Source organism: Solanum tuberosum, unplaced genomic scaffold (assembly GCF_000226075.1).
Source record: "Solanum tuberosum cultivar DM 1-3 516 R44 unplaced genomic scaffold, SolTub_3.0 scf00371, whole genome shotgun sequence".
Lineage (NCBI taxonomy): Eukaryota > Viridiplantae > Streptophyta > Magnoliopsida > Solanales > Solanaceae > Solanum > Solanum tuberosum.
Window position 1 is genome coordinate 419,357 of NW_006239294.1, and position 13,893 is coordinate 433,249.

Sequence of the window (13,893 nt, forward strand, 5' to 3'; positions counted from 1 at the left end):
AAGGAAAGGGAATATACCCATCCAGAGCAAAAAATTGCGGTCAGATTTAATTATTGGGATTATATCGAGAGCTTTAATAAAGCTTTGTTATATGAGAATTCTAATAAAAAGCATTCATGGTTTATAAAAATATGCTCCTATGTCTATAAACAACATATACCAAATTGGTTTTGCTAGTGGTAGATTTTATATGGTTCATCTATGTATATACTCCTGAAAGAATACCGATATCCGACATGTTTTGGTTTTTATTGATATTTCTTGCAGATTTTGATCAATAGCTCCGTTATAGCCACTACTTCATTTAGTTCTTGATATAGTTACGTATCTATATTGTCCAGTTTGTTAGGCTTTGTGCACTGGATTGTTTGCCTATATTTTTAATATTAATAGGCGTTATTGTGTATGTATTGGCAACATATACATACAAGAAAAATTTTCCGCAGCTTTTGGACAACTCTTTATATGGCTCTTCTTCATTTGGGATGTAATATAATTGCTGAATTTATTATCTTAATTTCTAGAACTATGGGCATTCTATGTGAATATGCATAAATGTCTATGTTTGTAACTACATAACTATAGGTAAGCACATGCATGTGAATCGCCACAAGCATGTAGTATCTAATAGCGATGTACTGTCTATTGAGATGAAATGCAGCAAAAAATAAACATTGCTACATGAGATCAATTGAATAACAAATCTAATGATCTAATCAATAAATCATAATAGTTAGTGGTGTTGTTTCAACCTGGTTGCCTGATATTCAATAAGTCTACAAAAGAAGAAAATAAGAGAAATTGAGGTTGTGTATGTTGGTTTCTTTGAAAATTGTTATTTGCAAGTCCTATATAAAATCTGAGAAAGTCCCACATGAATATTCTACCATAACGGGCATGGAAGAATCGGTACATGAAATTTTAATGAAGTTGAAAGAAATACTATTGAGAAGTAACTTATTATGTACTTCTGATGCGTCTATTTGTGTCAATGGTCCTGGATATGTAACTGCTCAAGATATCATCTTGCCACCTTATGTGGAAATCACTGACAATACACAACATATAACTAGTTTGGTGGAACCAATTGATTCTTGTATCGGGTTACAAATAGAGAGAAATAGCCACCCTAGATGTCTTGTATTTGCTATATTTATGATCACGTTCTTTAGATTAGTATATTCTTTCTTGTGAATTTTTCGTTCTAGTACTATATATATCTCTCTAGTTGATTTTGGGACTGCATGTGGTAGGACTATTAGTGTTGGTTCAATGTGGATTGACGTTTGAAGGACTTTCTTTTTTACGGAAAAGGGGTAAAAAATGCACTTAAACTATGCAAACAACAACAAAGGATATTTTGTTCAATCTCGCATATTTTAAGAGCGTTTTAACCCTTTTCTATTCTCTTACTCCAACGCAAGTGATTCAGATATCATAAAGAGCATACCAAGTGATTGGTGAGATAGCAACTGACGTTACATAGTGTTCTTCTAATGGATGCTTCTCAATCTTACTATGATGTTACAATTTGCAATATTTTTTCTCATTCGGAAAAATATCTAATGTAGATGAATTTTGCTTCTCTTTTGGTGGTGTGTGCGCAAGGAAGTTTTGATGGTATTTGGAATCTTGATGATATCAACTTTTTCTTTTACATTGTGTTCTTACAAGCTCAAGTTCTGTGCTCCATTAGTATAAGTAATTTTTACACCATCAGGTCACTTTTACTCGCGTTGCAGGAAATAACTTGTTTGAAATTGGGGATATTACATTTACATGGTTGCTTTAAAATCTAAAGGTCCAATCCGGTGATCTTCAAGTTGCGCAGATGTATTTGAAGTCCGCTAGCTCTACACCAAAAGAGTCATTTAGTGACAATAGATTTTCCTATTAGCGATATTTATATAGAGTACTAGTTATAAATACTCATATTTATTATTGCCACTAAATATAATATAGTGACAGTTATTTTATTGGTGCAAAGTAATCTTCGCAAAATCCTTTATTTATCGTAGTGTAGTACTTGATAATTTCCCCGAAAGAATTAACTAGCAATCATATTTTTAAGCTATTAAGAAGAGCGAGTGGGTGGTGTAAAGTCTGGTTATCGGGAGGTTTTCTATTCTAAAAACTTGAAACATCTGATTAAAATGAATGAATTTCAATCAAGCAAATATCAAACTTAACAAAACATATATTCTTCAATGTGACCTAAAAAGGTCTAATATTAATCAAGTTTTATAATTTGTGCTAGTGAAAATCTCCCTCGCAATGCTTGGGATCATTCCCTACCTCCCTGTCCACAAAGGAAATAAATGAACGCAACACTATTAAAATATCACTAAGCATAGTCTCATAACTTGCAATGCATAAAAGACTGTTGACAATGTAGAATTGACTGAGATTGATGAATATATGTGCTAGGATACATCATGCTTGTTATGTGGTGATCATCCTGAAAATATAGAACATTTGTTTTCACAAACTTGTTCGCAAAAGATAGGAATTCCATAGAGGGAATATATCAAATTAAACAAGATGAATTGTATAGGTTTTGGATCAAGTTTGAGACTAGTTGTATGAGATGTTGTAATGATACTCTGGATGTTTTTGAATAAAGTGTTCGTTCGACCATAAAAATAAATTATCAAATAATTTTTTTATCCTATCTTTTCATAATAAAATGTGTTCGTTCCCATATCCTACTTTTTTGTTTGTAGGTTTGTCCTTCAAATTGATGATGTATGATATACTTTCTATCTATACATTGTTTTCATAAAAAAAATAGTAGAGAAAACTTATATCTCGTGTATATTAAGTGGTCTTTTTTAGGGAGTATCTTACCCGACTTGGCTATCAAATATGAAAACAATTGGCCTCTATATATATAGAAAAAAATAAAGAATGGAAGGTTTGGAAGCTTTTCCTTTTCATCTCTTTGATCGATCACTCCCTCTTCAACTTTATCCCTTACCACAATATGTCCCTTAAAGCCTCAAAACAATTTTTTGTATTTTGGAAGGTTAGGTAGCACAACTCAGCACATTTTAAACTTTTTGTTTGTATTACACTAAATGTTAAAAATGTTTAGATTACAGTAATCTTTATATGCTTATCTCCTTAAATATTGATGAAATGCCCTAAAAGAAATATTTTTGTGAAGTAACAAGTACAATAAGCTTTAGAATTGCAGGAAGGACAAATCGCAGGTGTGAAATTAATCTTTTTGCCCAAAATTTTCTATTTTTTTTTTGATTATATATGTGTGTTTTTGAATCTTGTATACATATATGATAAAGCTTATCACTGAAGGTAGATTCATCCAAAAACGTTCTTTGACTGTGCTTAGCTTTGTGATCATCAGGTTCTGCCCCCAGTTGTGCCGACATTTTACGGTAATCTTCTTTAACATGCTTTTTGTTTATGAAAATTAATTTATAGAGATAAGAATTTTATGAAAAGAGAAAGATCTTTTTTGGATTTGTTGTCACAGTTCTGTAAATCTTCCCTTTTCTTGATTTGCTTTGACATGCTTATCTTTAAGTCGAGGGTCTATCGAAAATATTTTTTAGAGAAAAAGTAAGATCTTTTATGGCTTTCCCTTTTTGGTTATGTAAATCTTTCCTTTTTAGATCTTCTTCAATATGGTTTTCCTTGAGCTATGGGTCTATCATAAATTGTTCTTTACCTATCCTCCCCACTCCTCACTTGTGGGATTACACTAGGTATGTTCTTTGTTTTTGTTTTTTTTTTGTTCTGTAAATATTTCTGTTTCGATCTGATTAGATATGCTTTTCCTTGAACCGAGGGTCTATCGGGAATAGCCCCTCTACCTCCAAAGGTAAGGGTGAGGTCTATGTAGACTCTACCCTCCCCAACCCTCACTTGTGGGATTACACAAATCTTCCCTTTTTATCTGCTTTGATAGGCTTTTCTTTGAGCCGAGGGTCTATTGAGAAAACAACCTCTCTACCTTTTGTAGGCTTTTAGGTTTAGAGAATATTTTTTCTTTCGCGTTGTTTATTCATCTCAATAGAGGTATATATAGATACAACTAATAATTTGTTGACAAGTATAATTAGAGTATAATTAGGAAGAATACTTGACCCCTACTCCAAGAAATATATATATACATAATAGTCCTAATTTCAACACTCCCCCTCAAGGCGATGCATATATGTCTATCATGCCAAACTTGCCAATCATCTCGTGGAAGACCTTCCCTGATATAGCCTTGGTGAGTACATGTGCCAGTTGACTTTCAGACTTGAAAAATGGAAAATGTATAATCTTTTGACCTAACTTGTCCTTAATGAAGTGTCGATCAATTTCAACATGCTTAGTCTAATCATATTGAACAGGTTCTATGCTATTTGAATTGCGGCTTTGTTATCACATAATAAGTTCATCGGTCTTGTACATTCAATTCCAAGATCCTTCAGAACATATTTAATCCATAATAGCTCACATAAGCCATTAGCCATCCCTCAAAGTTCTTCTTCTGCACTAGACCTCGCGACAACCGTTTACGTCTTACTTCTCCACGTGACAAGATTGCATTTGAAAAAAGTGAGACAACCTGAGGATGATTTCCTGGTCAAGAGATCTCCTACCCAATCTGCATCTGTGTAGCCTTCGATGACCGTTTTTTCATTCTTCAAGAACAATAGTCCTTTTCCTGGAGCTCTCTTCAAGTATCGCAAAATTTTATAGACAACTTCCATATGATCTTTTGTTGGGTTCTGCATGAATTGACTCACAACACTTACAACATATGCAATGTCTGGCCTTGTGTGAGTCAGATAGATTAACTTCCCTACTAGACGTTGATATCTGCCCACATCTTTTATTTTCTCTCCCGAAGAGTTTCCAAGTTTGTGGTTTGTCTCCATAGGTGTATCAATTGGCTTGCATGCTAGCATCCCTATCTCCATTAACAAGTCTAGTACATATTTTCTTTGAGAAAGGGAAATTCCCGGTCTTGACCTTGATACTTTAATGCCTAGGAAATATCACAATTGTCATAGGTCTTTCATTTCAAATTTTGATGCCAAAAACTTCTGAAGTTGATCCTTTCATTGGAATCATTTCCTGTCAGGACCATGTCATCAACATATACAGTCAACACTGTTACCTTCCCTTCGTTATGTTTGATAAACAAAGTGTGATCAGAATTACTCTGTTTGTAACCCACTTATGTCATTGCAGACGTGAAATGTCCAAACCATCCCCGTGGTGACTGTTTTAACCCATATAATGCCTTCTTTAATCCACATACCTTGTTTCTGTAAGTGTGCTCTTGCATTATTCTTGGTGGGAGATCCATGTAAACCTCTTCCTCCAAGTCACCATTTAAGAATGCATTTTTAACATCAAATTGTCGCAATGGCCATTCTCTATTTGCTGCAACTGATATAAGGATACAAATAGTATTAAGTTTAGCCACTGGTGCAAATGTTTCCTGATAGTCTACTCCATATTTCTGTGTGTATCCTTTTGCTACCAGCCTCGCCTTATACCTATCAATACTTCCATCTGCTTTAAGCTTTACAGTATATACCCATTTAGACCCGACAATCCTCTTTCCTTCGGGTAGCGGAACCAATTCCCAAGTTTGATTTCTCTGCAAGGCCTCCATTTCTTCATTCATCGCTTTCCTCCATTGTGATTCTGCTAATGCTTCCGGCATACACTAGGAATAGACACTTTGAACAATTGATTAACAATTAGAGAATTGTGATTCTGCTAATGCTTCCTGGATACCACTAGGAATAGACACTTTGGACAATTGATTAACAGTTAGAGCATATGAGGTTGATAATCTTTTGGTTGAGGTATAATTGCTAATATGATATTTTCAATTGGCATTAAGATCAGATTCATATTGTATTCTTGGTATACCTTTAGTTTTTCTGATTGGATAACGAGAAGTAGAAGATGAAAATCATTAGACATAGTTTCAAGTTCATTTGAAGAGTAATTAAGAGGTACCCGAGGTATATGATCAAGTAGAACATGCTGAGAGGACTCATTGGTTAATGGAGTTATTGTTGTACTTACTGGAATAATTCCTTCATTGTCTTCATTTGCGACTTCCTTACTGTTATTTCCTTCTTCCCAGATTCCTTCATTGTCTTCATGTGTGACAATGTCTTGTTTCGAGATATCAGTATGTGCATTTAATCTTTCCTCGTGAGCTTCTAATTCCAAGAACTCATTTTCTCCCCCTAAAGTTCTATTCATCCTAGTCTCTTCTATGTAATTCTCCCCTGAAGAGATGAGGGTGTCACTCCACCTTTATAATATGGTTCTGACTCACGCAAAGATGTATTAAGAGTAACATATAGTTTCTGTAATGTGGCCTTTTGTTTGATTGAAGAAATTTATTTTATCTTTCTTTTGTGAAAGATTTGGAAGCTACAAATGTGGAAATTTGGTAGCCATATTTGTCAAAGATTTGGCAACTATATTTGTCAAAGATTTGGAAGCCACCATATTTGATATATTCACATTGAGATGTTGAATATTTTGTATCTTCCAAAGACATCATCCATGACATCAACAAGCCTATTTTTTTTATCTATATATAGGGAGCTTAGACATTAGTTGAAATACACCTTGAAGCATATGAAAATATTTCATTGCTTTCTTTCTTTCTTTGTCTTTCCATTAAGAGTAATTTTGTAAGAGAGTTAGTATTGAAAAAAACTTGTGTGAACCCTTTCTTTGAAGTGATCCCGTGAGGTTATTCTTCTTGGGTATTTGGGATTAATTAGAGTATTTACTCTAATTTTATACTCTCTTTTGTACCCTTGTTGATACAGTGAAATTGCTTCTCTCCGCTTGTGGATTAGATCATACCGACCGAATCACGTTAAATTTGTGTCTTCTCTAGTTGCTTTACTTTTGTTATTATCAATTTACTATTGTCTTTGTTATTTTCATTATAACATTGTTTGGATAAATTCCCACTACCCGAGTTCTCGATCCTAACAGTTTCATATTTTGTGGGTCATAACACCTGTAACTCCCCGAGCCTACACCCTAGGCGGGACTGGCACTTGAGAACCATTGCTGGCCCCAAGCGAACCCTTGGCCTGACTTACTTACTCAGCGGAAGACTTAAACATAAGAAATAGTCTCAAAATATAACTCATGCAATAACTTAAAGAGATATTAAGCTTAACCAAAATGGCAACTCAAGTCTTAACGTATACAACTGAAAATGGAAAGACTAAAGAACTATAACTACTCGTCTATGAAGCCTCTAAAACAAAGAGGGATGTCGGGACAAGACCCTCGATCATCCTAACAACTGCAATACTAAAGCAATGTAAAAGGAGTCCTCCAAAAAGCAAAGAGGCTCACCAACTGACTTTGAGTGCTCAACTGGATCAACAAGGCGCTGGATGCTAATCTTGGTTACTTGTGTCTTCATCATAAAATGGTGCAGGCCAAATGACATCAATACATTGAATGTACGACTGTGCGAGGGGAAACCTAAACATAACATAAGCTTGAAAGGAATCTGAAAGGAGCACTTACCTTGGCTTTACTTAACTCATGAATAACTCAACTCAAATGCAAAGTAAAAACAACAATAGTGGTGCAGTTTATACAAAGCATTTAAAACAATAGGTGATAACTCAATGTATTAAAGATATACAACAACAATTCAGTTTACACATATAATAAAGTAATATAATCCCGTGGGAGTTTCTCTAACCGACAACCACCACTATGAGCCTAAGTGATGATACAACGTCTTCCCCATGCTGCCAGAACTGTCTTATACTTTTCCGTCATATAGAACGCCTTAACTAAGTGGATCCACTAGTCTATGCTAAAAAACACTAAGGAATCATCTAAAAAGTATGATTCTTTTCTACCCATGATGGCTATATGGTTTATGGAGACTTGAGTTATTATGAACTCGCATCCCCATATCGGTGCTCAATACTACTCCCAAAATATACTCAGCTCATATGTTTTTAAAACAAAACTCTTTCTTTGGTTTGAGATAATTACTCAAAACTTAGCTTTAAAGCTCTCTTGGAAATCGGTGTTTCCTTTCTTGCTCAAATGTGAAAAACATTTTAACTCTTGGGAATACTTAGTTCCCGTATAATCTTTGAAAAAATGAACTTTACTCTTACTCTTTACTCAACTCAAAGCTTAAGTCTTAAAACAAAGTTAAAACGTTTGTAAAAGACTTTTGGAAAACTCTATGAACTTCTCTTGACTTAACTTTTAACCTCTTGACTTGACTCTTAACTTTTCTTGAATTGAAGTATGGATTCAAGGCTCATGATCTCATGTTAATGATGATTTCATGATGTTTAGACGTACCTTAGAGTATAGAATTCGAATAGAAAGCATAGGTACGTTGCTAAGGAACTAGTACGGAAAGAAGTAGGAAAAGGTCGGAGAACTGGCGTCCCTGGCGCTCTTAGAGGCACGGGGTGCAGAGCCCAAACTTCAGAACTGAAGTTGTAGCGCTCTGGCTGGCGCGTCGCCCCAAAGCCCAAACTTCAGACATTGAAGTGGGGCACTCTGGCTGGCGCGGCACCCCAGACCCCTGCCCAGAAAACTCCAATTTTTCTCCTTCGTTTTTCAACTCTAAACCCTCTAATGTCACTTGGTTCTTTCCCCAAACACTTAGAATCGACTATATCATCAATATATGTAAGATTCTACTCGAAAACACACCTAAAATCATGAATCAAACTCAAGAAACTGCAACAGCAAGAACCCACAAGATTTGAACGAATTATCATCAAGAACTCATAAAATTTGCTTTCAAAACAATACAACTTTGATGAATTGAATCATGTTTGGCGTGTGGGTGAACTAACCCAATGCTATGTGATCTCACATACCTCGTAGGGATTAACCCTTGGTTAAATCCACACACAATTTTCCAAGAAATCAACGAATCCTTGCTTCTTCTCCTCTTTTCTCCTCTTCTTTTCTCTTCTCTCAAAACCCTAACTCTTTTCCAAAAGCGTAAACTGACCAAGTTCAGTTTAGAACCCAACTAATTACCAAAACGCGAAATTAAAATAATAGGGTATGGAAAAGACCAAAACACCCTTCCAAAATCCGGATTGGACTTTCCTTATCCAACCGGCCCAACTTCCAATGGACATATCTCACTTATACAAACTCGGAATCGCGCAAACTCAACGCTGTTGGAAAGATAATTCCAAGATATTTCCTACGGTATCTGGAAGCACACCTAAATCTTCTTGATCTAGGAGTTATGGTCGTTTGAAGTTGACCTAAAACTCAATCTTAACTTAACCAATTTTCCAGATTTTTCATTCTTTCCAAAAATGACTATTTCCTATTCTATCTCTTTCTAGTTCTTTCAAATAGCTAGGTGTTACAACACTGGTATCCTTTCTGAAATTCTGAATAGCCAACAAACACACACCATCTTGCACACAGATCCAATTTTCCTCGTAGAGCTTTGGGAATATGAGTATATAATGTGCAACCAAACACCCTTGGCTCTAAGTTTGAATGCGGAAGAGAACAAAAAGAATGGAGCTTTTGCTGCATAGTCTCAAAATTAATGACTCGAAATGGAATCCGATTAACAACATAAGCCGCAGGCTTAACCGCTTTCCCTCAATGAATAGTTGGCATATTCATGCCAAAGAGAGATGCACGGACAATCTCCATAATCTGTCTATTTTTTTCTTTCTACTAGGACATTCTGTTGCGGTGTGCATGGGCATGATGTTTGATGACGTATACCTCGTTGCCGAAGGTGTTCGTCAACAGTAGATTGCATAAATTCCATAGCATTGTCAGATTACCAAACAGATTTGTCGTTGATCTTGAGTGCGCACCATATTATAAAAATCTTTGAATGCAATATACGCATCACTCTTCTTTCGAAGTAATGATATCCATGTCATCCTAGTATATTCATCTATGAAAGTAATAAAATAACAAGCTTGAGACAGAATTTCAACTTTCGCAGGGCCCCAAATATCAGAATATATAATAGAAAAAGGTTCAGAACATTTATTCAAACTTGGTAAATATGGAACACGATGATTTTTCACTAATTCATAAATGTCACAATGAAAAACTGAGTTATCTAAACCTAAAAACAAATCCGGCTTGAGTTTCTGAAGATAACCAAACGAGATATGTCTGAGCCTTCTATGCCATAACCATACATGGTCCCGTGCTTTCTCAACCCCATATGTGCGGAATGCATGACTAAATTTATTCTCTCCGCCTTTAGTCAATTCCAGAATAGAGATTGTGTCGCTTAACAACATAACCAAGAGTCCCCCGAGTTAGAATGTCCTGAAAGATACAAAAAAGAGGCCAAAAGGTTAGAGGAGGTAACTTGGCTAATAGATAGAAATTTATGATCTAGAGTAGGTACAACCAAAACAGTGTCAAGTCTTAAAGCTTCTGTTAAGACAACTGGTCCTACTCCGATAACTAGAGAAGTACCACCATTAGCGGTAGAAATAAAGGGCTGAAAAGATGGTTTTAATGATTGTAATTGTGTCTTTGGTCATGTGATCAGATGCTCCACTATCTATAATCCAAGTACTATTCGTAGAAGGTGCAGTAACATTAACATTAACATTAACATTAACATTAACATTGTTATTATTGGTAATACCTGGCTGTGCCAAATTGACACGAGGTTCTATTTTACCATCATTGTTTGGATGATTAGTTCTTGAAGAAGTCGTGACTACAACTCTGTTTGGAATGACTTTGCGAGGTTTCTTCGAGAATTCCAACCAATCCGGATAGCCAATGATCTAGTAGCATCGTTGTTTTAAGTGTCTTGATTCACCACAATGGCTACAAATAAGCTTAGTAGGCCTACTAAATGACTGATTAGTTTGACCTTTAACAGAACTACTACGATGGACAGCCATGGCAGAACTTTCATGAATTAGTCGAGCACTGCCATAGTCTGCCTCTGTTGAGCTTTTCTTCAGACATAAGCATATGTACTTTAAAGGTCAGGCTTTGGATCCTTTCTTAAAATCTCACAACGAACTTGATCAAATTCTGCATCAAGTCCATTGAGAAATATATGAATCTCGTAGCCTTGCAATCATAGAATGCATCTAAAGAATACCCTCAACAGATCCATCCTGCGTATTTGTTCGGTGATCAATTTCCTGAAAAATAGCAACCAATCCGTTATAGTACATGGACAGGGGTCTTCAGTTTTGCATAGTGGTGAAGGATTTTTGATTTAGTTCAAACAATAGGGTTTCATCAGAACTATCATAGAACGCTTTGGCAACTGCTTCCTGAATTTCCTTTGTTGTGGAAAACCTGATAAACCGCTGCATCAGGGTGGGACTCATTGAGTCAATCAACCAACTCTTCACCTTATGATTCTTTGTAATCCATATTGCATAACCCGAGTCAGTTTGTTCGAGTTTCTTTGCTTCGCCGGTAAGGTAACCAACCTTGTTTCAAGCTCCGATATGCATCTCCATCAATTGAGACCATAATGAGAGATTTGTTTCATCAAGGATAACTCCCGTTGGAAACGGCGAGTTGTCTTGTTGAACTATAATTGAGGTAGGGTTTGTTACAATTGAGTTCATAGGGTTTCTCGTTGTGCCAAAGGACGGCGTAGTATCGCCCATCTTGGAAAAAAATGAGGTTGGGGATTCAAGTTTTATGAATCTGATTGCTCTGATACCATGTAGGCTTTTAGGTTTAGAAAATATTTTTCCTTTCGCGTCGTTTATTCATCTCATAATAGAGGTATATATAGATACAACTAATACTTTGTTGACAAGTATAATTAGAGTAGAATTAGGACAAACACTTGACCCCTACTCCAAGAAATATATATTTACATAATAGTCCTAATTTCAACACCTCCCAAGGTAGGGATAAGGTCTACGCACACTATACCATACCAATACCTCACTTGCGGGATTAACTGGATATGTTGTTGTTGGTTCTATAAATCTTCCGTTCAAATGAACAAATTTGCAGACAATCAGAAAAAATGATTAATTTAGATATTGGTTTTGAGGTAGATTCTGAAGAGATGAATATCATGGCCTCTACTCTTCTTTAAAATGCTTTCCGTTGTTGAAAGTTAGTGTGTAGAGATTTGAATATCATGGCCTCTACTCTTCTTTGTAGTCTTCTTTCTCATTATAAAACCTTCCATCCGTTAGAAAAGGTAAAGAACATAGATGCTTTCATAATATGCTTCGTATCTCTGGATACTTATGTGGGTACCATACCACTTGTATTTTCATGTTTGTTCATTTTACCACAATTATTACTTCTCTTAGTGTCCATAACTAATTTATAAGAATACATGTCCTGCTGCGATTGTTTTTGTTTACTAAATGTTAGGGGTTACAAAAAATCTTATTTTAGATTCCGATATTTATGGTTGCTTTTGTCATATATTGAAACTCCTCTGTTTTCTGATCTTCAAGTACTTTCCTTATTCATGCTTGATCTTTCCTTGTAGATCTAAAAGAAAATGACCACCGATCGGACCTGCAAGAGCTCCTTCTGGACTAGGGAGGAGGATAAAATCTTTGAGAATATCCTAGCGATATACTTTGACGATAACAATCTGTTCATGAAGATGGAAGAAGCACTTCCCGGAAAATTAGTTGATCAGATCAAGGATCACTACAATATACTCTTAGAAGATATTGATGCCATCGATTCTGGACGCGCTCCATTACCTAATTATCCAGAACTGCAAAGCAATGCCAACCAAAATAAGAAAGCAGATGTTAAATGGCGAAGAGGGACTCCTTGGACAGAAGAGGAACACAGGTTGGTTTCTGTGTACAGTTTTTGAGGGTTTATTTGCTCGTCTTTTTTAGGAGTCTGGTCATATTTATGTTTTAATGTTTTTTTGGGGTGTTATCTGTGATTTTACACAGTGGATGCAGAAGGCTTTGAGAGAGTAAAACTTTTAAGTAAATGCTGTCCTGAGATCTTGTTTCCTGGATAATAACTTATTTTTCTATCTTTCCTGCTATAGGTCATTTCTCCAGGGCATAGATATATATGGAAAAGGTGACTGGAAAAGTATATCTAGGAACTGCGTGAAAACAAGAACCCCAATGCAAGTGGCTACCCATGCCCAAAAGTATTTCAAGCGCGTTGAAGCCAACAAGAAAGGGAAAAGAAGAGCAAGAGCAAAACCAAGTGTTCTTGATATCACTGGTGTGGATGCTGAATTCGGTGGTAATTCCCAAGTTCCATTCGCTGTGGACATGATTGGACCTGCTTGCGAGGGATCACAAGCAGTGCCGGACACTAGCACTGAGAGCATGTGTCATCGAGAAAGCACCAATGCTGAGCAGATGACAGCAGTAGTCGGAGGAGAGCTCTCAGGCGAAAATGCTTTTGTGAATGTTGATGCTAGCAGTGGAACTTCAGGTCATTCTATCCCTAGAATTGGGAGTGAACTTGAAGCATTACTCAGTCACCCCATGGACGAAGACAATGATTTCAATTTGATTTTTGATGTCGGGATGGCACCAACTTCTGATGCTGGGATAGCACCAACTGCTCAAATCGGAATGTCCGGTTATGCAGCTGCAGGGGAGGCTCCAGCTCAGTTACCTCCCTTTTCCCCCTCATCTTACTTTGGTGATGGAGTATGGCGCAGTTTAGACACTCGCCGTTGATGATGAAGGCACTTTTTAATCTGCATGATCTGTTCACAGATCAGATGTTCTGATTTGCTGCACTTGTTTATTGAAGACTTGTTTTTAACAGATGTTCTGATTCTGACTACTACTGCTCTTCTTTATCTATTCTTAATCTGCTTTAGTCAGTATTGCTAGACAAGTGGATTTTGGTTGAAATATTTCCAAAATAAAAACATTAGCAATTGTT

General features: G+C 36.1%; 1 protein-coding gene across 1 annotated transcript; it reads left to right on the top strand.

Moving 5' to 3' along the window:
* Positions 1-12,514: 12,514 nt before the first annotated feature.
* LOC102595824 (transcription factor DIVARICATA-like) lies at positions 12,515-13,682 on the top strand. Its single transcript, XM_006361758.1, has 2 exons — positions 12,515-12,819; positions 13,031-13,682. The coding sequence occupies exons 1-2, from the start codon at positions 12,515-12,517 to the stop codon at positions 13,680-13,682; spliced, it is 957 nt and encodes a 318-aa protein (XP_006361820.1).
* The last annotated feature ends 211 nt before the right edge of the window (positions 13,683-13,893 follow it).